General features: G+C 35.5%; 1 protein-coding gene across 1 annotated transcript in view; it reads right to left on the bottom strand.

The window, feature by feature from the left end:
* The window catches only part of adarb2 (adenosine deaminase RNA specific B2 (inactive)), a 475,247-nt gene that overhangs the window by 64,305 nt on the left and 386,161 nt on the right, over positions 1–24,781 (bottom strand). The window contains exon 4 of the mRNA XM_030123826.1: positions 20,600–20,714. Coding sequence (XP_029979686.1) covers positions 20,600–20,714 — 115 coding nt within the window. The remainder of the gene's footprint in view (positions 1–20,599; positions 20,715–24,781) is intronic.

Below are 24,781 nucleotides of genomic sequence, written 5' to 3'. Positions count from 1 at the left end.
CCTGTCAATACATGTAAATAATTGGTGTAAAATACAGTTTGTCATCTTTTTATGATCATCAGATATGACCCATTTGGAGGTTCAGAGGCTCCACTGTTACCGTGGAAACACCGTCATCATCTACAACATTGATTCACCAGTAAAACCCATGGAGTTGGATCAATGACAGTAGATGGAGACACTTGTTTTTATGTTTAGATAAGGATATATTTTGCTGAAAAAGTAGCTTTTTCCTCAGTTTTCTCTCCTGTGATATAATAACCTTTTGAAATTACTGAGTTTTCATGAACATTTCAATTAAATATAGGAAATTAAATACGGGAAAATACATGATTTACAGTGAAAAATGCTAAATACAGAGGATAATATTATAATAAATGGTGATAAATCACTTAAGAAAGGTTAAAAAGAGAGAAATGACATAAAAGTAACACTGGGTCTTTATGGGTTAAACAATACATACTTGGTTCGGTTGGTTTTCAGTCAGACCTAATTTACAACTGTCACATCAAGTAACTAAATAACTATTATATATTATATTTCTTTTTTTCTTATTTAACCCTTTCATGCATAGGGGTCACTACAGTGGACAGCTATTGTTATTCTACAGCTGTTCTCTTGTATATTCATGGATTTTGTTGTTATTTTCTTTTTTTTTTTGTTTCTTTTTTTTTTTTTTTGTTTTTTGTTTTTTACACATATCTTTATTAAAGTTTTAAGACACCTACATATCTTTTCTGACATGAATTGGTAACATTATATAGATCTATCCTGAGCAAAAACCCCCAGAATCACAAGCCCTCCCCATAGTTTTCACACAATTTATCAGTAAATACATGTTTCTGTACGTCAAAAATTAAACGCATGGTGTCCAGCTGAATGGACATTTTTGCAACTTCATGAAAAATAGGTTCATAAGAATATATATATATATATATATATATATATATATATATATATATATATTTGTTTTTATTATTATTTTTTATATGTATTTTTAATGTATTTTGTTTTTATTTATTTTTATTTATTTATTATATTCATTTTTCAGAAGAAAATTTTTAATGGCATTGTTTTTTTCATGCCTAAAGAGGAATAAAAACACTAAGGAAAAAATTTTGATTAAGGTTCTCATAATTCGTGCATGACAGGGTTAAACTACAAAGAACTGTGTTAGCCTCATGCCCTACCCACACTAACAGGGATATTTCTCTTAACAGACATTTTCTAAACAATATTCTGAAATATCGTTGTCCACATGACAACACAAAAACAAGTGGTGCAAATGCTCAAAAAACAAAACAAAAAAAGCCCCATAATTAGTGTTATCCAGTCTGTGGACACCTTAGATAATACTGGACATATCAGACACAGAGGCTTTATTCTGTCCTGAAGGTGAAGCAGCAACAAGTTCAGTTGTAAACTTGTGTTTCCTAAAGTGTTGGTTGTGGAAGTGTATTCTTTACATGATGTGGTCTGTCCATAACTCCTATCCGGTCCGTCTCCCAAATGTATCTGTGCTGACCTCGACCTACTGCAGGTCATACACTGATTTATACACCTGGATATGATGGTTCAGCTGCAGCTTCATCACACAAACACAAAAACCCATGTTTTCTCCTTGGCTTTTGAAACCATGTGAGATGTTTGAACCTATTATCCTTATTCAGTAGTTTTATTTGGTATTGGTTTATTGTTCTTACTTTTTGTTGTTTTTAATTGTACAGCTTTTTATGTTTCTAATCTATTCTTGTATTTTATTCTTTCATTTGGGTTTTATTTATTCTTCTGTAGAGCACTGTTTTTTTTTTTGTGTGTTTTTTTACAGTTGTTCTATGTCTTTTAATCTATTCTTGTATTTTACTCTGTTATTTTGGTTTGGACATGAATTAAGCAAAAAATCTTGCATTAGGCAAAAAAATCTGCAAATGGAACAAGTGAGCACTATCTTGGTAAGATTTCTTTAAGTAAGATTTTCTAGATCTATTGTCTAAAAATAAGTTTTCATGTCTCACTGAAAAGTTACTCTTTAGGTGATTATTTCTTATCACCTCCGCCAAGGAAGTTCTGTTTTTGCCAGCGTTGGTTTGTTTCTTTCTGTCTGTCCGTGTGCAAGATAACTCAAAAAGTTATGGACGGATTTGGATGAAAATTTCAGGAAATGTTGATACTGGCACAAGGAACAAATGATTACATTTTGGTGGTGATTGGGGGGGGGGGGGCTTTTGTAGTTTTAAATGTGATGAGACATTTTGACTAGAAATGAGAAAAATACACTTTTTTCCAGTGTACCCCATTGGCAGATTTGTTTGTTCAATATAAGTCAATTTGACTAGATTTAGAAATATTAGGCTAATTTCTAGCTGAGCATTTTTTGCAGTGTATAAAAGTATCACTGGGTCTTTGCACTGCAAAAATCTAAATCTTACCAACTGTATTTTTCTCATTTCTAGTCAAAATATCTCATCACACTTAAAATAAGACATAATCACCTAAAGAGTAACTTTTCAGTGAGATATGAGAAATTATTTTTAGACAATAGATCTTGAAAATTTTATTTCAAGAAATCTTACCAAGATAATTTTTACTTGTTCCATTGGCAGATGTCTTTGCTTGAATTAAGCAAAAAATCTTGAATTAAGCCAAAAAAATTCTGCCGATGGAACAAGTGTCAATTATCTTGGTAAGATTTCTTGAAATAAGATTTTGAAGATCTATTGTCAAACAAGAAAAGCACCCGGAGAGTGCAGACCTCTGCCAAGACAGATCTGCCCCCCTGCTGATCACCACCAAAATTTAATAATTTCTTCCTTGTGCCAGAATCAACATTTCCTGAAAATTTCATGAAAATCCGTCCATAACTTTTTGAGTTATCTTGCTAAAAAAACAAACAAACAAACACGCACGCACACAAACACACAAAGCAACGTGATCACAATACCTTCTGGCGGAAGTAAAAAACAAGTTCTTATATCTCACTGAAAAGTCACTCTTTAGGTGATTATGTCTAATTGTAATTGTGATGAGATATTTTGACTAGAAATGAGACAAATACACTTGGTAAGATATAGATTTTTTCCAGTGTTAAGCATTTATTATTTATAATAATAATAATTATTGGCCGGATATTGGAAGTTAAGTTCTTCCTGAAAACAAAGGTTCAAAAGAACTGGTAAAAAGATATTTTCTATCAATTCTATTGCAAAGAAAACATGAAGACAGCTAGGCGGCCTGGTATAATTGCAGTCTTAAAAGGGTTTACTAGTGATTAAAATGGTGTAATTTTGATGCTTGACAAATACACTATAATAAGTAATGAAAACACATTTAGTGACTAAATATAAAACCTTTGACTTTTTACTAGAAATGAGAAAAATACACTGGATTTTGTTTTTTTCCAGTGTACCCCATTATTCAATATAAGCCAATTTGACCAAATTTAGGAATATTAGGCTAATTTCTAGCAGGACATTTTTTTTGCAGTGTATAAAAGTACTACTGGGTCTTTATGCACTGTAAAAAACAAAACAAAACAAAAACCTGTAAAAAAAACAGTAATATTCCGACAGCAGGGGTGCTGAAAAAATACTGTAAAATAATGGAAAATAACCATCTCATAAAAATATGGTAATTTTCCATAATTAAAATACAGTTTTTTGCCCTAACTTTACATGAGATTTTGCTTTTTTTTTTTTGCCTTTGTAATGTTTAATAAAGAATATTTACATGCATTAAAACAATCAAATTACTTATAAATAAATAAATAAATAAATAAATAAATATAAATATATATATATATATATATATATATATATATATATATATATATATATATATACACATAAAGAATTTTCAGTGAGACTAAGTTGTACAATCCACTGATAAAAACTGTATTTGGACAGTTTATCAGTGCTTATACATGTTATACATTCACAAAAATACATTTATTCAACATTTTTGTTGGGAAACCTCTTGTAATTACACAAGATATTTGTCAATTAACAAACAAGTCTTGTTAAACTTACAGAACAAATACTTCTTTAACGGTTAATTGTCAGTAATTTTATCTGGTTTTAATTTTTTCTTTTTTTTTTTGCAGTATTAAACTTTAAATTAACAGTTTAATCTCATAAATAGAAAAGAAATATTTGCATTACATTTGCAAATGTATTTTAACTGTATTTTTCTGTGATAAAAGAAAACATTTCTTTTAAAAAAACTGAAATTTTATGGTTACAGTTTTTTTTGTGTTATTTTACATTTGACATGTAAAATCACAGTCTATTTTGTCATTTCATTGATATTGATCCTGTATCTTTAAAATACAGGAAAAATCTGTAAAATAAACAGTGAAAATTCTGTTAAATTACAGATTTTTTTTGACAGTGTGTGTTAACACTGATATCACCATGTCATTCACATTACTGGGGAAGGGTCTGTACTCCCTGACAGTGGAGCCAGTCTTTACTTAAATATGGCAGCCTCCTAAGGGGTCACCCAGGCAGCCTTCCCAGTGATGAGCCATAAAACAAATGCTATCAAAGATACAAAGTCATCCTGTCCTGCGCTGCGATTTCGTTTCAACAAAAAGCTACTTTGTCAGCGAAGTTTCCGGCCAGTGCAGAGCCATGTGACTGACAGACAGATAGACGGAGGTGGTGCAGAGAGGAGGTGGGGGTGGGGGGGCTGCTTCAGCACATTAACACCACGCCATTCCTTCCTTGGCTGCCACAAATCTCTCCCATCGCCTCTGAAAGTCAGGCTTCGCTGGCTTCTGGCAGACCTGCAGGCAGCGCCGGGCCGGCACATGAGCTTTTATCAGCCCCGGCCCAGATGGCACTGCGGCGGTGAAGTCCTGACACCTCCACTGATGAGGAGAGGGAAGGTGGAGGGGCTTGGGGTGGGGTGGGGGGCAGAGGGGAGGGGGGCGCATGTTGTATCTGTGTGAGGGACGACAAAAAAAGAGCAGAGGAAGGAAGGGAAGTGTGAGGAAGAGATGGGACAAGCACCACCTTCCACACACATTTATACTGAGAACTGTTTCTGCTTCTGTTAAAGCGACGGAAACGAACAGAAAGACAAGTTTCTGGGAAAATAGTCTGACTTCTTCCTCTAATCTTATCAAGAAAAGCTGATAATAAGCTACATTTAAGGCTAAATTTGTCAAATCACATCCCCATATAGGAACTTATTTTACTTTTTTCATCTCAATTTAAGTATATTAGATACTTATATATATCATTGTTACATCTCAATTTAAGTATAGCTACTTATATATCATTGTTATATCTCAATTTAAGTATATTAGATACTTATTGTTATATCTCAATTTAAGTATAGATACTTATATATCATTGTTACATCTCAATTTACGTATAGCTACTTATATATCATTGTTATATCTCAATTTAAGTATATTAGATACTTATTGTTATATCTCAATTTAAGTATAGATACTTATATATCATTGTTACATCTCAATTTGAGCACATTACATACTTATATATCATTGTTACATCTCAATTTACATATAGCTACTTATATATCATTGTTACATATCAATTTAAGTTCATTAGATACTTATATATCATTGTTACATCTCAATTTAAGTATATTAGATACTTATATATCATTGTTACATCTCAATTTAAGTATAATAGATACTTATTGTGATATCTCAGTTTAAGAATAACTACTTATATATCATTGTTACATCTCAATTTAAGTATAAATACTTATATATCATTGTTACATCTCAATTCAAGCACATTAGATACTTATATATCATTGTTACATCTCAATTTAAGTATATTAAATATATTAGATGGGGGGGGGGGGGGGCGCAACCTACCAATTGAAATACCAGACAGGTTGTGACAGTTTTCTTCCACCTATATCCTACATTACTGGCACTAACATCCACCTGAACCAAACTGTCGGCAGTGTCAGTATTCACAAATGTCCCCATGCACTGGGACGCTGTAAAGGGGGGAGGGGGGGGTAACGTGACAAATTCATGGGGCCCAGTATTTGTGGGGGGCCCACAGAGCAGTGGAGGGGGTCCAGTGGATACATGTTAGAAGTAGTGAAAAATTTGTGTGAGATCCGCTGTATAATGGAGGCATAAAACCTAGGAGTTGGATGTTGAAAGTATGTGACGTTTCACTTTCATTTCACACCAGCATTAGTTACATTAGTTATGGACCGCACCCCCCCCCCCACCCCCCCCAAAAATAAAAAAAAGTCCTCCCTCTGTTTTTTGGACAAATTGTACCCTGGTGTACTGAACAAATACATGTATAATCTTTACGGAATTAAGATTTCATTTATTTGGAGTTGACCAACAAATTGAATGGTCTGTTTTGTTTGTGTTCTCTTTTAAAACTGCTGGTCAGACTTTTAGTTTAGTTTTATTTATTGTAAACAGTTGTCTAATGTTCTTCTGCATATCTGTCATGTTCAACCTCTGACAAAAAATAAATCATATTTACATCAAAAATAACCTTCTGATGTCTTCACATCTGACTTATGAGAAGCAGAAAATTTAAAGCTTGACAAACATAGTGATTTGATTTATATCGTGATACATATCGATATCGTCTGATATGAAAAATTATTGCGATAAGATATTTTTTCTAGCATTATGACCGATACTTCTCCAGTAAATTCCTGAGTCGATGAATAACAGGTACAAAGGCCGGTACAAAAGTAGAAATCGTAAATATTTTTGACTCTATTGTGCTGAAAAGTATGTATACCATGAGTTAAACTATTGGCATTCCCTGTAAGCAATGCACCACAATTCCTTCTCAGTGATAAAGCAAGTTCAAAAAGGTAACAGACTCTCCCAATTTCATTCTCCTGCTTTTCCTTGCCGTTCCACTTTGCAATTGTTTAGATCAATTTTGCAGTGGATAATTTCTGCTGCGCTGCTTGCTATCCTGCCATGAAATTGGCACTAAGGTTGCCTTCAGTTTGCAGGAGAGAGGAGGAGGGAGGTAGGGAGGAGGGGTGGTGGGGAGAGATGAATGAAAGAGAAAAGAGAGGGAGACGTAGAGATAGAAAACCCCACGGGCAGTGAGCTGTTTTTATACCAGGAATAATCAGCTGCATCACAGAAATGCAAAAAAAAAAAAAAAAAAAAAAAAAAAAAAGAAAAAGGGTCAGAGGGAACAAGGTAGTAGAGAGTCCGGGGCCCGGGGCCATTCTTCACACACAAATACATCTGTTGATTACTGGTGATTCATAGATGTCACACCCCAGGATAACAGAACCGTCAAAAAGCATGTCCATCACACGCCGAGGCCTGGAAGGACTCACTATGGCAACCGCGCTATACACTTTACGTTCAGTGGCATTTAACAGGAAGACAAAGCACACATCTCCTCACTATGGCAACACAGGATGGCATGTAACCACGCTCTGGCACCACATGCAACACAATCCGTTTTGTCAGGTACACACAGGTATTTATTCAACGTGGTATTTTAATGCCTGTTTCACTCGGCTGCACCTAAATTGAAGAAAAAAAAAGTTCGGGAGTCACAAAAAGCGGCGTGTTTACCTGCCAAGAATGACTGTGCAGTCGGGTCAGAATGCTGCTCTCGTATTGAAATGAAGTCATAAACGGGAAATTACCACGGCATTCTGAGGAGACGTTGGACATTTGAGTGGGTTTCTATGTTTATTATATTAAGCCACGGGGGTTTGAGTTCTGACTTTAGAGATGCTTTTGGACCAAACATCCAAAAATTCACTCCACTTTAAAAGGAAAGACTCATGTATTTCCAATGAGGATGGTCAGTGATTTAGAAATTAACATCCATTTGTGTGTTTCATGGGGTGCATTCATATAATCTGATCTCAAAACTACATAGTAATACCCGTCAAAGACATAAAAACAGCCATTAGTGACTAAAAACATGTATAGTGCCAGACAGTCTAGACCACAGGTGTCAAACATGCGGCCCGGGGGCCAAATCCGGCCCGCCAAAGGCTCCACTATGGCCCTTGGGATGAATATGTGAAATGCAAAAATTATACTAAGATATTAACAATTGTTTTAGTTCAGGTTCCACATTCAGACCAATTCAATCTCAAGTGGGCAGGACCAGTAAAATACTATCATAAACTCCAAATTTTTCTCTTTGTAAATGTAAATATTTTCATTTGTTTACACTAAAACAAAGTATAATTTCGCAAAAAAAGTGAATAACCTGAACAAATATGAACAACCTGAAATGTCCAAAGAGAAATAAGTACAATTTTAACAAAATTCAGCCTGCTACTAAATATTTTGTGTATTTGTAGATCCACTGTGATCTGTAAATTATAATGTACATATGTAAATGATAAACTGAGGCAAAATATTGTTAAAATTACACTTATTTTTTTCAGTTTGTTCATGTTATTCACATCTTTTGAAAGGATAGTTTATAGATGTAAACATTTTCATAATATAATTTTACTTTTTTTTTTTTTTTTTACACTAAAACATAGAGGAAAGCTTGGAGTTGACATTATTTATATATTATTATGTTATTATTTTACTGGTTCAGCCCACTGCAGATCACATTTAGCTGAATGTGGCCCCTGAACTAAAATGAGTTTGACACCCCTGATCTAGACAATAAAACCATCACACAAGCAGAGGTGGAAAATAATTAATGATGTGATGTTGAATACCTCTATCTGTGTCTTTAACTTCTTTTATTTTAAAGGAGTGATATTTTGCTTTTTAAAATGGAATTATGCATTTTAGTGGGCCACACCAGTAAAATAACAAAAATGTTTACATCTACAAGGTATCATTCCAAAAAATATTAATAATATGAACAACAACCAACAATCTGAAATTTCTTAACCCTATAACGCCAAACATATCATATTTGATACATGAGTTTTGAAGCCCTCTACATGATCAGTGTGACTTTTTTTTCTTGAAAAACCTGATGTATACAATTAGATACATGCAACACACAGATAATCCACCAGGGGGGAGGAATTCGTTCACCAGAGGCCTTTCCAGTGACACTACAAGACTGTCATTAATGAGGAAGGAGGAAGAACTTTGACAGTTTTGAAAAGGAATTACCAATTTGTTAGACGTGTTTGTGTTATGTTTTTGTTTGTTCAAAAATAATAATATTTGAGCATTGAGACCTGATGGATCAAATATGATACAAAACAGAAACTCATACATGGAAATTGATATTTGAAAGATGGATCAATAAAGGCACCAGTTTCAAAGAACTGGAATTTTCTGTCAATGATTTAATGGTTCAGGCTTTACAGGGTTAAAGAAGTGATATTTTGCTTTTTTAAATAGAATTATGCATTTTCAAACATTTCCCTATGGTCTACATAAACTGTAAATGCTCTGCTTGGGTCTGAATTCTTCATTAATTGAACTCCACAGGTCCATCTTCAACCCTATTTCTGAGTAATGACACCAGAAAGGTTGTTTTGAGCGCTGGCCCTTTAAATGCAAATGAGCCACTTCACGTCCCACCCCTTTCTGGGTTGCTGACTGTGCTGCTCTGTCCCATTCAATCAACAACTAAACATTTTAGCTAATAAGCTCGAAGTTTGGACATATTTTCAGTTTTTACTACAACCGCTGCTGCTGATAAACAATTATGTCGTACTTGGAGAAATGTTCGTCAGAAGTCTTGACCTTATATGTGCAAATGTCGTGACGTAACTAGTTATAGATGCAACAAATTAAGCAGGAACTGAAATAGGTTCACTCGATTTTTGCCGAAATGAATATAAAAATAGCTTTGCAGCACCTGGAGGGTTCAAATTCAAACTTTTTGAACTATTATGGTCCAAATACACAAATAAATGAACCAAAGACTAATAAAAGTGAGTTTAGCAAAATCTGACCCCTTTAAAAAGAGTTAAACCAAGTCCTAACACATGCTTCTAATGTCTAAACTAATCTATAGCGTGAATACATTGACTATAAACATTATGTCAGATAGATATGACAGAAAAACACCATGAGTGAGAATAAATATACTGCAAAAAGTATTTAGAAATATTGAAATGAAACAATGTTGGTTCACATGTAGTTTAGAGTAGTTGATTTTTATAGCGCAGTGTCCAAGAACTACATCTGTTTACTGTATTAGATCTATCACATAACGAATTATCTAACACAGGGGTGTCAAACTCATTTTAGTTCAGGGGCCACATTCAGCTAAATCTGATCTGAAGTGGCCTGAACCAGTAAAATAATAACATAATAATATATAAATAATGTCAACTCCAAACTTTTCTCTACGTTTTAGAGCAAAAAAAGTTAATTTACATTATGAAAAGGTTTACATCTGCAAACTATCCTTTCAAAAGATGTGAATAACATGAACAAACTGAAAAAATACATGTCATTTTAACAATATTATGCTTCAGTTTATCATTTACACATGTAAAGTATAATTTATAGATCACAGTGGATCTACAAATACACATCACATTTAGTAACAGGCAGAATATTGTTAAAATTACACTTTCTTCTCTTAGTGCATTTCAAGTTGTTCATATTTGTTCAGGTTATTCACATTTTTTGCGAAATTCTATTTTGTTTAAGTGTAAATACATGAAAATATTTACATTTACAAAGAGAAAAATTTGGAGTTTATGATAGTATTTTACTGGTCCTGCCCACTTGAGATTGAATTGGTCTGAAAGTGGAACCTGAACTAAAAGGATAGTTATTATCAGTGTAATTTTTGCATTTCACAAATTTATCCCAAGGGCCAGACTGGACCCTTTGGCGGGCCGGATTTGGCCCCCGAGCCACCTGTGATCTAACACATACGATGCATGTCTTTGTCACTTTGGAAGAAACTGGAACTGCTGGGTTATGAAAACGTCCTGGTAATCATCAGTAGAAACCACAGGAAAGTCATCACTCACAAAAACCGCTGAAAATGACAGTGAACTTCAGCCTAATCCACTGTGACACGAGAACACTGCAATCGACAGACCCTCCTAAGATAATATCAGAATCCTTTTATTCTCTATGGTTATAAAACTAACAAGCCGCCCATTATCTCTAAGTACCAGGCATTAAAACATTTTCCTCCAAAGCAGAATGAGCTTTCAAGGTCAACTTTTAGTAAACTCATTTATATGCCATTTAGGTTGAGCTCCATAAATCCCACCTTTCATGTGTTTTCTTTCACTGTTGGAAGATGTTGGATGATTACACCGAATTAACGTTTCAATCGCGGGGAAAAATCTAAGAAAGTGGTAAGCACTTGCGAGGAAAAAAACAAACTTGGCAGCGGCGGAGAATGCACCCTGTTGAATCTTTATTAGCTTTAACAACCAACTGCTCTGAACGTATAAAGGTGTCTTTGTGAAATGCTACTGAAGCTCTCAAATCTCCTTCTCTCTACTGCAACACACCCTGGCCACATCTCTGCGATCCCCCCCCCCCCCCCCCCCCCCCCCGTTTCCCCCCCCCTCTTAGCAAGCTGTTTTGTTGTCGGATGTGATTACTGAACGTTAACATTCTGCAGCAGCCGGAAAACCAGATAAAGAGTGGAGTAAAATCCCCATTTGAAAATGGATATGCAGACTTAGAACCACAGCTTAACTGTCATTTGTAATCAACTTGTTTGAAACCCTTTGCTCTCATCTTTTTTTTTTTTCTTTGAGTCCCTGTGGTATTTCTCCACACTCGGAGTCTCATCGTCATGCTAAAAAATAAATAAATAAAGTGTAATAAAAAAAATAAAAAAAAAGACATAATAAAAGCCTCAAAAGAAGCTTCTCTGGTTCTAAGCAGCAAACAAGTTGAAGAAGGCGGAGGGGGTGGTCCGGCAAAAATTACATCTTGGACCATTTATTTATGTTGTTTTTTTAAACATTATAGCTGCTGTTTCTTCTTTTATTGACTGTTTTATTGATCTTGCAGCTCTTGAGTTTAATTTTTGGTCCATCTAGGGGGTGGACGTGATTGTTTTGCTGATTTCAGGCCAGAATTAGTTGGTGTTTTATGTTTAACCTTTTGTTACTTTTTGCTTATTATAATAAACTGCTGCCCATAAAGTTGGAATAATATTGTATTCAAGCATATTACCGTATTTTCCAGACAACACCGTAAGCCTGGAATTTGTATTTACTAAAATGCTTTAATTACAATGCACTTAAATGGTTTAAGTTTTATGATGTTACTATAAAATGTTAAGTATGTTCTACTAATTTGTAGACATAGTTGAAAGTACGAAAAAGTTTAAGTTGAATGGAATTAAATCACTAAGTTTTAGTCATGACCACACCTTTTTTATCTTCGCATTGCATTGTGGGTATTGGGCATGTTGTTGAAAATGTGTTCTTTTTCTGTGCAGGGGTTCAGTGGGGTTGTGGTGTTAGTGTTCATTCGGATTTAATGTGTGTATGGCAGTGTTTATTGGCCTTTTTGTGTTTGTTTTTGTATTTTTGTAGAGCTGCACCATGAGTCACAGCCATAGGAAGAATAATAGCCTTCCTGTTCATCTAAGACTAATATTGTACAATGGAAATCTTAATATCTTGTCAAATTAAAAGCACTTCCTTTACTGGCGAATGACCATAAGCTGACTTTCATTCATGCTACAATATATGAAGCTGAATAATTTCATAACTATTTTGGTCAGGAATGGGATTTAGAGTTTGAGTATCTTAAAAAAGTTGTTTAATCAATGATAAATTAATCTGGCTGCAATTGAGAAAATTAGTCAGTGTAACCTAAAATGCTGAGTTGAATGGTTGGATAATGGGTTGATTTTACAACAGATTTAAAGTACAAATAACTTGTCTTTTAGTGTTTTCTACTTAATAGTTTAACTTTACAGGGTGGAGAAGCAAAATGTACAATATTTTGAGGCAGGGATTGAAAGACAGTGTATGACCAATTAGTTTATTGAAAGTCATGAGAATTTATTTGCCACAAGAAAATGTACATAATAGAAAATGTTTTTATTCTATGTGTCCTCCTTCTTTCTCAATAACTGCCTTCACACGCTTCCTGAAACTTGCGCAAGTGTTCCTCAAATATTCGGGTGACAACTTCTCCCATTCTTCTTTAATAGTATCTTCCAGACTTTCTCGTAATAGTTTTGCTCATAGTCATTCTCTTCTTTCCATTATAAACAGTCTTTATGGACACTCCAACTATTTTTGAAATCTCCTTTGGTGTGACGAGTGCATTCAGCAAATCACACACTCTTTGACGTTTGCTTTCCTGATTACTCATATGGGCAAAAGTTTCTGAAAAGATATGGATAATAGTGTTAGGTATGATTATGACATCAATATATGTTTGGTTTCAAAACAATTGACGTAGTGCCTGCTGAGAAAAAACAACTAAATGTTCATTGTAAATTTTGCTTCCCCACCCTGTAATACTTTTAGCATTAAAGTTGAACCTACTTAAACCAATTGATTAGTTGATCATTACTCAAATCATTTAAGTGCAATCACTTGCCTCAAATTTTTTGAGTAAATTCTACTTATCCAGGTTTACAGTGTATAAGCTGCTACTTTTTTCTCATGCTTTGAACCCTGTGGTTTATACAACCATGCGGCTAATCTATAGATTTTTTACAGGTTAACGGCCTCCAGGGGGTGCTCTAGCAGGAAGTGCAAAAGCGAGACAGACAGGTGGAAGAGGTGATGCGAAGAAAAAGACGCTAGTTTTAAGCTTAACTTCTAATGATCATTTTGAGTGTCACGCACAAACCCTCATCATGGAAAACACACGAAGAAAAGCATATAATGCAGCTTTTAAGTTAAAATCAATCGATGTGTCTGTCCAAGAAGGAAATAGAGCTGCAGCACAGAAGTATCATTGAGAGCGACAATGGAGGAGAGACGTAGAAGGTGTGTGATGGAGCCTTTCTGAGGATGTTCAACTCCGACAGTGAAGAAGACAAAAAGTGGGCGGAGCTACGTGTTACTGCACACACTCATCACAGGAGTCTTCACACAGGTAGGCGGGTTGAATGTATGACTGACAGCTGGAATTACAATTCCTGCTCAGATTCCAGATGCAAAGTGGTCGTGACTCTGCTGCTCTGTTCTGTGAAATGGCCTCATTTTTCCGTAACGGCATGAAACAAGTTCTTATCATGTGTCTTTTGGACTGAGGAGAAAGAGCTGCAGGGGAAACAGTAAAGACAAACCGAAGGATTCTTTCCTTCATGACAGGTTGAAATTCTCCTCCATTTAAGCTAAATAATGCCTGGATTTGATGGAAAATGCACTGTCACAAAGCTGAAAACAGGACTGTGTTCCAGAGCTCAGAGGAAGTTGACATTTTAGAGATTTGTGGTCCTCACAGAATGGTAAGTACACTGAAAAAAATGTTTTGTTGAACAAACGTAACTTTATTTCGTCAAGTTTTTGCACAAAATTATTTTATCTGATGCTGGATATATGACCTACAGTTGCTTGTCAGACCTTGTCTTTCTGAGGATGTTCAACTCCGACAATGAAGAAGACAAAAAGCGGGCGGAGCTACATGTTACATGTGCTGTATGACTTCTCAGTTGTGTGTCAAATCAGTGTATTGAGAGCTGTGGTCCAAATTCTGCACTCTGAACATTGTCACAGTGGGAGTACCTGAGCACCAGATACACTTTATCTGTCAAGAATAAATCACAAAAATATTTTATTCCAAAATGATTTAAATTGTGGGATTTGAGCTTCTGTCATTAGTCGCTTTTCCACTGGACATCTGCACAAAACTCCACCGATATTTACTAAACGTCGAACAAACAGAAATTCATAATGTCAGTTTTTCCATTAAATCACAAATGCGATGATTTGTTTATTTATTATCGCGAGATGACACAAGAAGTCATTCCATAAACATGGCGACGAACGTAAATATGGTGTTGATTTACAGATATATTCATTATTATTATATATTACCCCTCTATCTCGTACTAAATTAAAAAAATGATTGGGTTTCCTGGTGTGTCCACACATACCGCGACATGTTCCTTCTTCTTCTTTTTCTTCGCTTATTGTAACATATGTCAACATCTGTTTTTTTTAATTCACCTGACTCTAGTTGCGAAAAAAGGTCTTTCCATTGCAGTTTTGTGTGATATACCATTTGCGCTACACCTGAAAAATCACCTTTTGCCAGCGCAAAAACTTTTAATCAAGACTTTTGGCGAATTTTTTGTTTTTCCATTAGGCAAATTTTAATGCGCAAGTTATATTTGTGCAATTTGAGGGTCAATGGAAAAGCGACTGTCTGTAGCTCATTGAAATACATACTGTTTTTGTTTCTCCTTTAACTATAATTTAATGCTGTATTATTCCAATTGCATTATTATTATTATTTTTATTTAATTAATCTGGCCAGCTTTGATGGTATTACTCTACAATCTGAGTCTAATTGTCATGCTGAAAAATAAATAAATGAAAAAAAAAAAAAAAAAAAAAAAAAAAAAAAGAGACAAAATAAATGCCTCAGAAGAAGCTTCTCTGGTTCCAAACACGTTAAATAAGAAGGAGGGGTGTCTTTTTAACATTTTTCCATCTGGACATTGCTGATTTTTCATGTCTCTGAGCACATCTGAACAGTGTTTACCATCTCCAGACGCCCAATACTATCTCAGATCGATTCAAATGAGATTTTCTACGCTATTTGACAACGTGTGCTGCCAGTTTACTTTGGCGGTCGTCTCACAACTCTCAGCCTGGTGGCGAGGCTAATCTCACTCAGGTTGGGGCTCAACTGTCTCGGCGGGACTCCAGTGAGGGTGGGGTGGGGGTGTGAGGATGGCGGCGGTGGGGGGGGGGTTCGGTGTCTGTCTACGGTTCAAAGACGGACCCTGATTAATATTCCTGAGGCAAAAGCAGTGGCATGAGACACACAGAGAGACAGAAAGAGAGGGATGGAGGGGTGGTGGGGGAGTGGGGGGGGGTTTCAGAACAGGACTCCCCAGTGTTCTTGTCAAGTTTTGGTGTCTGACTGCATGGACGCCGGCCACCACCGACACACCGCCGCCGCCGCTGCCTTCTCGCTGCGAATACTTGGCAGCTCTACGTCTGGATCTTTGAAGATAACGTGAGCTATTAATAAACAAACAGAAGCAATTACTGGGAGGCAGAGGAGAGGAGAGGGATTGGATTAGGTCAGGGGGGGGCGCCAGTCGCACTGAAGTCTAAACTGATGAGCTGCAGCACTCCAAAGACAGCACAGATACCAATCCCTCCTCACTGACCCCTGCCCCCCCCCCCCCCCCCCCCCCCCCCCCCCCCCCCCCCCAACCCCCACCCCTCAGCCTGCAGCCACACAGGGAGATAGCACTCCCCAGTGTGTGCATCAGCCCGCATTTATGTGTGTTTGGTCATTTATATGCCTCACAGCCATCAACTTCAGCCTCAAAGTGTCCTGCAAAAATCACTTTTTAGGGGCATTACCACCGCTGTTTATTCTTTTATTGACTGTTTTATTCATCTTAAGGCTCTTTTAGTTGCATTTTTGGTCCATCTGAGGAGCTGAATGGGGTCGTTTTGTTTATTTAGGGTCAAATTTAGTTGTGGTTTTGAGGTTGAGATTTTGTCATTTTTAGCTTTAGTTGGAATAATTTTGTTTTCACACACATTCCTCTTTTTATTCCTTGATTTAGACATATAAATCAGCTTCCAACCAGGTGAAATGATTACATGCTGAGTCCCAGTTACACTTTATCTATCAAGAATAAATCACATTGTACGAATCATTTCATGAGAAGAGGTAGATAGATTTTATTCCAACATTATGGGAAACAGTGTATACGCCAATTTTGTTTTTGCTGTTCTGTATCATTGCATTATTATTATTACTTATTATTATTGAATTAATCTTTTCTCCTGTCATTAAAAACGGGTTAATATCAGTTTAAACTCCTGTTGGTGTCCTTGACCACGCTGCAGCTCAATGCTCCTAATGTGTGTGCTCTGTGCTAATGCTAATAGCTAATGCTATGTGTGTGCATTATTGGTAAAATGCTGAGTTTGAATTTCCCTACGGGATAATAAAGTGAATTAACCTTTAATTACATACTTGTTTTGTGAAAGCAGATACATAACTGTGGGATGAACAATTTCTTAGTGGCAACAAAAATCACAAAAAGTACTAAAAATCAAATTAACAAATTATTAGACCACCCCTTGTTTTCTTCAATTTCTTGTTCATTTTAATGCCTGGTACAACTAAAGGTACATTTGTTTGGACAAATATAATGATAACAACAAAAAGAGCTCACAGTAGTTTAATTTCAGAGCTAATATCTATCCATTTTCCATGGTTTTCTTGATAATAACCAAAATCACTTCAGTTCTTATATCAATATCTATGGCATTGTACTGACAAAAACAATTAATTTTGGCAGCCTTTCTGTACTGATTTTTTCTGTTTCCTCCCATTTTTCCTGCCATTAAAAACAGGTTAATATAGGTTTAAGCTCCTGTTGGTGACCACACTGCAGCTCACTGCTTCTAATGTGTGTGCTCTGTGCTAAAGCTAATTGCTAAAGCTAATGCTAGGCACTATGTGTGTGTTTTATGGGAAAAATGCAGAGAAAGAATTACCCTATGGGGATAATAAAGTGAATTAACCTTTAATTACATACTTGTTTTGTGAAAGTAGACACATAACTGTGGGATGAACAATTTCTTAGTGGCAACAAAAATCACAAAAAGTACTAAAAATCAAATTAACATACAGTCGCAGAAAAAAATATTAGACCTCCCTTGTTTTCTTCAATTTCTTGTTCATTTTAATGCCTGGTATAACTAAAGGTACATTTGTTTGGATAAATATAATGATAACAACAAAAATAGCTCATAGTAGTTTAATTTCAGAGCTGATATCTATCCATTTAACACGTTTTCTTGATAATTACCCAAATCACTTCAGTTCTTACATCGATATCTATAGCATTGTACTGACAAAAACAGTGCTTTTAGGCATTCCGTGTTTTCTTTTCTGTCTGTTTTAGTCACATGATACACTCAGGAGTTAGTACTTGATTGCATAACCATTGTTTTTGATGACTTTTGATGGTCCAAAAATTATTTTCCGTGACTGTATATGCTACTTTTGCTTCTGCATGATTATATTATTATTATTACTTATTATTATTTAATTCATTTTGGCAGCTTTTCTGTGCTGATTTTTTTCTGTTTCCTCCCATTTTTCCTGCCATTAAAAACAGGTTAATATTGGTTTAAGCTCCTGTTGGTGACCACACTGCAGCTCACTGCTTCTAATGTGTGTGCTCTGTGCTAAAGCTAATTGCTAATGCTAGGCACTATGTGTGTGTTTTATGGGAAAAATGCTGAGTTTGAATTTCTCTATGGGGATAGTAAAGTGAATTAACCTTTAATTACATACTTGTTTTGTGAAAATAGACACATAACTGTGGGATGAACAATTTCTTAGTGGCAACAAAAATCACAAAAAGTACTAAAAATCAAATTAACATACAGTCGCAGAAAAAAATATTAGACCTCCCTTGTTGTCATCAATTTCTTGTTCATTTTAATGCCTGGTATAACTAAAGGTACATTTGTTTGGACAAATATAATGATAACAACAAAAATAACTCATAGTAGTTTAACTTCAGAGCTGATACCTATCCATTTCACATGGTTTTCTTGATAATCACCAAAATCATTTCAGTTCTTACATCAATAACTATCTACCAATGGAAAAAGTGAAAATTATCTTGGTAAGATTTCTTAAAATAAGATTTTCAAGATCTATTGTCTAAAAATTAGTTCTTATATCTCACTGAAAACTCACTCTTTAGGTGATTATGTCTTATTTTATGTGTGATGAGATATTTGGACTAGAAATGAGAAAAATACACTTGGTAAGAAAACTTCACCATAATGATCATCAAACTGTAAAATATGACAAACACTGCAAAAATCTAAATCTTACCAAGTGTATTTTTCTCATTTCTAGTCAAAATATCTCATCACACTTAAAATCAGACATAATCACCTAAAGAGTAACTTTTCAGTGAGATGTAAAAACTTATTTTTAGAAAATAGATCTTGAAAACTGTATTTAAAGAAATCTTACCAAGATAATTTTCACTTGTTCCACTGACAGATTTTTTTGCTTAACTGAAGAACTTTTTGCTTAATTCATATAGTTATATAGTCACTGGTACAAGAACTATCAATATCCTTAATTCCACACTGTAAAAAATCTGTTATTTTTTGCTGCTTTAACCCATAAAGACCCAAATATCTACTGGTGACCAAAACTATTTAATACCTGTTGATCCAGTAATCCTATCAATGCATTAAAATAACAGTAAAATGCAGTTTGTCGTCTTTTCGTGGTCATCAGATATGAGCCATTTGGACGTTCAGAGGCTCCGTAGTTACCATGGAAACACCATCATTTTCTACAACATTGATTCACCAGTAAAACCCATGGAGTTGGATCAATGACAGTGGATGGAAACACTTTTTTATGTTCAGTAAATGATAGATTTACTAAAAAAGTCAATTTTTCCTCCATTTTTTCTGTTTTTGATAGAATTACATTCAACTTCAATTTGAGCTTTTGTCGACGTCAATCATGATCCGTAAATTAAATAAATGAAAATACCTGATTTTCACTTAAGAATGCAAAATACTGAGCATAATATTAGAATAAATGGTGATGAATCATTTAAGAAAAGTTAAAAATAGCTTAATTAAAGATTTTTTTTGCTTAATTCATGCAAAAAAAAAGAAAAAAATCTGCCAATGCAACAAGTGAAAATTATCTTGGTAAGATTTCTTGAAATAAGATTTTCCAGATCTATTGTCTAAAAATAAGTTCTTATATCTCACTGAAAAGTGACTCATTAGGGGATTATGTCTTATTTTCAGTGTGATGAGATATTTTGACTAGAAATAGACTTGATTTTTGCAGTGAAATAATTTAAGAGATGACTGCTAGAACTGTACTGGTCCAAAAAACGTATTTATCCACAGTTTGCAGAAAATATAATAGCAGTACTTTATTCTGGTTACTGGATTATGCACATTTTTCGTTCATGTGCGCATATCGGGGCGTTCACACTGCTCCTGACATACGTTTTCTGTATGTAAGTGGCAGAAAACAACAAATACGAAAGATAAATAAAGCATGAAAAATAAATGTGTGGTAAAATCTCATTGTTTTATGCTGCAGGAGAACAGCGCTGTGCAGCTTCCTCTCCTCACTGTGCCACTCAGTCAGGTTTCAGATTAAGTTTTCAGCTGATCTCGTTAAGATTCCCACTGTGGCATCTGGAAATCCTGTCAAAGCAGCCTGAGCATGGAGCGTCCGGCATGCAGCGGGATGACTGACACTCACTACCATGTCTCATTCTCCTTAGAGACTCTGAATAGTCAATAATTCATCAGGAAGGTATACTGTCCTACATGGGTGCCCCCCCCCGCCCCCCACTTCGCCTCGGTCCATCATTTCCTCCACAATTTCTTCAACTTCCTATGTCTTGTCCTTCCTCATCCCTCCTCCTTCTCTTCTTCTTTCTATATTGCACCACTTCAATAATTCAAAGTGATATATAAAAGTCAATGAAATTTGCCATACCTCGGGTCATTACGATGCCTGCCAGGGATTTGTGTCGAGCGTGCGCAGGACTGCAGCCGCCCACCAGCGACCGGTACTTCTCTCTCACCAAGTGGAATATTGAATCGGCAAAGTCCTGAAAAACACAATCGCCCCCTTAATTTCTACTTCACAGTCTAAGGAGACTGACTTCACAGGTTTCATTTTGCTGCATAATACTCCCGTTCTCTAATCTGTTCAGGTAATAACCGGGAGTTTGACCTGCAGGTCGACTTACCTGTTTAGCTACGAAAACAAAAAAAGTCATTCCAACATTCTCTGTGCGTCATGCTGATGTTCTGTGTAGTGTATTAAGGCAAAAATAATCAAGTGTATTACTGAGCAGATGCAGAAATGATGCACTCACACATACAGAAGAATGTTATATATTCTTTTTAAATTTATTTAAGTATTTTTTTTTTGGTCTCAAAACACTGAAGCAAAAAAGAAAAAAACAACAGCTTCAGTTGCACCTGTTGGAAAATGACTAAAGCACAAATGAATTGAACACCTCTGATAAAAGGTTAGAGGTAGGGTTAATTTTATTTTCCTCATAAGATAAGAAATGAAGTCTTTGCAATTTACCCATCCTATTATACACAGCATGTAGCATTAGCATTAGCATTAGCATTAGCATTATCCAAAGTGTACCATGTCTTCACCCATTGCTAGCTGGGATAGGCTAGCCACAACATGCAGTTCAGAAGATGGATGGATGGATGGATGGATGGATGGATGGATAACAGGGTGTATGGATAACTGGATGGATGGATGGATGGATGGATGGACCACAGGATGGATGGATAACAAGATGGATGGCTGGCTGGCTGGCTGGATGGATTGAAAACAGGATGGATGGATGGACCACAGGATGGATGGATAACAAGATGGATGGATGGATGGATGGATGGATGGATGGATGGATTAGTATTGACACATTATGAACGGTGAGTTGTCTTTAAAGGTGGTCAGGGAAAAAAAAAATCCAGATTTTCATCCTTAATTTGGTAAAACAGAAAAATGGGATCCATTTCATAACATAAAGTCATACAAAGCAACACTGAAAGTACAACTCTATAATAATGTGAAGTGCTTTGGGTGCCTTGAAAAACACTATAGAAATCTAATCCATTATTATTATTTATTAGTCCAACTCTATGCCGTGAAAAACATAGAAAGACTCAAGAAGATTTTCAAACAGAAAGTAGTAATTCAAGCTGTTTTAACATAGTTTTTTTACATATTTTGTTAGCCTCATAGCATAATTGCCTAAATCATATCTGCATAACTTTACTCTCCTTACACTGCTGATTCATTTTTCATTGACTATGACCTGAAATAACATTACTTTGGATTTGTTCAGTATTTTACGTGTATTATCATCAACACTGGTTCATTTAATTACATTTGATTCTGTTTACAGCTCTAAAAACATCCTAAAACAAGGTAATAACACATATGTCAACACCAGACAGTCTTTCCTATGTTAGCTTTTAAATTAAACAGTAAACAGAGCATCCCGTCACACTTAACCTCTCTTTGTTTTGATCTGTCGTCTTCAGCTGCTGCTTTCACTCACGGTGTCAAAGCTTCACAATTACTGTAACTACAACTTCATTGTGCTGCATTGTGAGCCCTTAGCATTACTCTTAGCGCTGAAAGTGTTTAGTTCGTTCATTTTAACCTGCAGAACATAATGCAAAGTGTTTTGATGTCACTGTAAAGTCATCATGTTGAAATTAAAACATGCTCAGTGCAAGAAATTGTGGAAAATTATGCTCATCTTCAGTCGTTCTGTGCTGTTTTACCATCTTTCCCATTCATTTAATCACAGTATATGTTGGACTGTCAAAGCTGTGAGCTACTTTCCACAATGTTTTCTTACAAGACACTTCAGCAAAGCTTCAAATAATCGCTGCTGACAACTGGCAAAGCCCCTGATCCCTAAAAAGAAAAATAAAGATCAGGCTGGCCACAAAATCTTTTTCAGATCTCCCACAACGAAATAGAATCAACCACAGTTTCATTTTGTTGTTTTCTGTTTCTCTTGGAAACTCATCGTACCGCCTATTGTTACCCTAGCAGGAAGACAAACAACTGAAGTTTGTGTTTACATGGTTATTATCTAGTTATATTTTAACAGTGAATGGATGATCAAAGGTTTACAAGAACTCTCTGAAAATATCCTCTGATTCTTTCGTATGAGTGTCTTCATTTTTATTCTGACTGGGCTGTTATTCCTGTTTTTATTATGGAAATGCAGCTACTGCCGATTTCACAGTTTCAGCCCTTTGTCTTCACATTTATGTGTATCGAACAACAGGACCATTAGTAAATACTGTGTTTGAGTTTATAATCTGTAATGAACGATTCGGGCAGCATTGTGGTGCAGTGGTTAGCATTTTCCCCTCCAAAAAAGAAGGTCCTGGGTTTGATTCCTGCACTAACTGTGTTGAAGTCAGGGCTGTCAAATTCATTTTATTTCAGGGGCCCAATATGAGTTCAAGTTGGACAGACTAGTAAAATAACAAAAATGTTTACATCTACAAGATATCCTTCCAAAAAAAGTGAATAATATGAACAATGACAAACAATCTGAAATTTTTTAACCCTATAATGCCGACTGTATCATATTTGATACATGACTTTTGAAGTCCTCTTTATGATCAGTGTGATATTTTTTTTCTTGAAAAACCTGATGTATACAATTAGATACATGCAATACACAGATAATCCACCAGGGGTGAGGTATTCATTCCCCAGAGGCCTTTCCAGTGACACTACAAGACTGACATTAATGAGGAAGGAGGAAGAACTTTGACAATTTTGAAAATAAATTACCAATTTGTTAGACGTGTTTGTGTTATATTATGTTTTTGTTTGTTCAAAAATAATAATATTTGAGCATTGAGACCCGATGTATCAAATATGATACAAAATTGCGCAAAACTTTACCGATATTTACTAAATGTCGAAAAAACAGAGGTGCGTAATGTTAGCTTTTCCATTAAATCACAAATGCGATGATTTGTTTATTTATTATGGTGAGATGACACGTGAAGTCACTCCATAAACATAGCAACAAACGTAAATATGGTGTTGATTTACAGATATATTCATTATTATCATATATTACCCCTCTATCTCATACTAAATTAAAAAATGATAGGGTTTCCTGGTGTGTCCACATATACCGTGACATGGTTCTTCTTCTTCTTCGCTTGTAACATCCGTCAACATCTGTTTTTTTAATTCACCTGACTCTAGTTGCGAAAAAAGGTCTTTCCATTGCAGTTTTGCGTGATATACCATTTGCGCTAAGCCTGAAAAACCTCCTCTTGCCAGCGCAAAAACTTTTAATCGAAAAATGAGACTTTTGGCGAAATTGGCATTTTTCCATTAGGTAGAATTTTATGCGCAAGTTATATTTGCGCAATTTTAGAGTCAATGGAAAAGCGTCTTGTGAGAGTGAATGGTAGTTCATCCACCTTCACCAGTTTTTGTCTGGGTTGGACTCCGGCACCTCCATGACCCTCATGACGACCAAGAGTTCCGGAAAATGGATAATGAACCGTTCATTTCAGGTACTTAGCCCTGCTCTTCTAACCTTACGGTATAACCTCCTCAAGTTATTACTACAGTATTTTCCAGTATAAAATGTTGACATCTGCTCAAGCACTGACAAATAAATTGCGGTGTAATAGATTTTTTAATGTCAACACAACACTTTTCCTAATCAGCGGGAATGTTGACACTTGTCTGGGCTCAGTCTGATTGTTTTCAGTCTGGCTCCAATTAAATGGATGAACATGCTGGACATCATTTTTACATCAGATTTTCATTTTCATTTTCATTTCCACTGCCATCTGCCTTTTGTAGACTAAAGCCTTAGCTCCCTTTGCAGTGCTACAACTATTCCTGTTTTTTTTTTAGCTTAACATTAAGCAATTCGGCAGATTTACAGCCAAACCTCACACAATATAAGGCTTTAAAGACAACATATTTCATTTCTGTGCTTTCATTTTCCTTCTTAAGCCCAACAAACACGTCTCGCCAGACTTACATTAACTCGACACTGTTCAACAGATGTTACAAGTACGTGTGGCGACGTGAGACCCTTTAAAGCTCTTGATTCTTCTGGTAATTAAGGGCTAGGTCTCCGAG

The sequence above is a fragment of the Sphaeramia orbicularis genome, chromosome 20 (assembly GCF_902148855.1).
Source record: "Sphaeramia orbicularis chromosome 20, fSphaOr1.1, whole genome shotgun sequence".
Classification (NCBI taxonomy): Eukaryota; Metazoa; Chordata; class Actinopteri; order Kurtiformes; family Apogonidae; genus Sphaeramia; species Sphaeramia orbicularis.
Note: the sequence above shows the minus strand (reverse complement) of the source record. Positions and strands in the feature narration are given on the sequence as shown.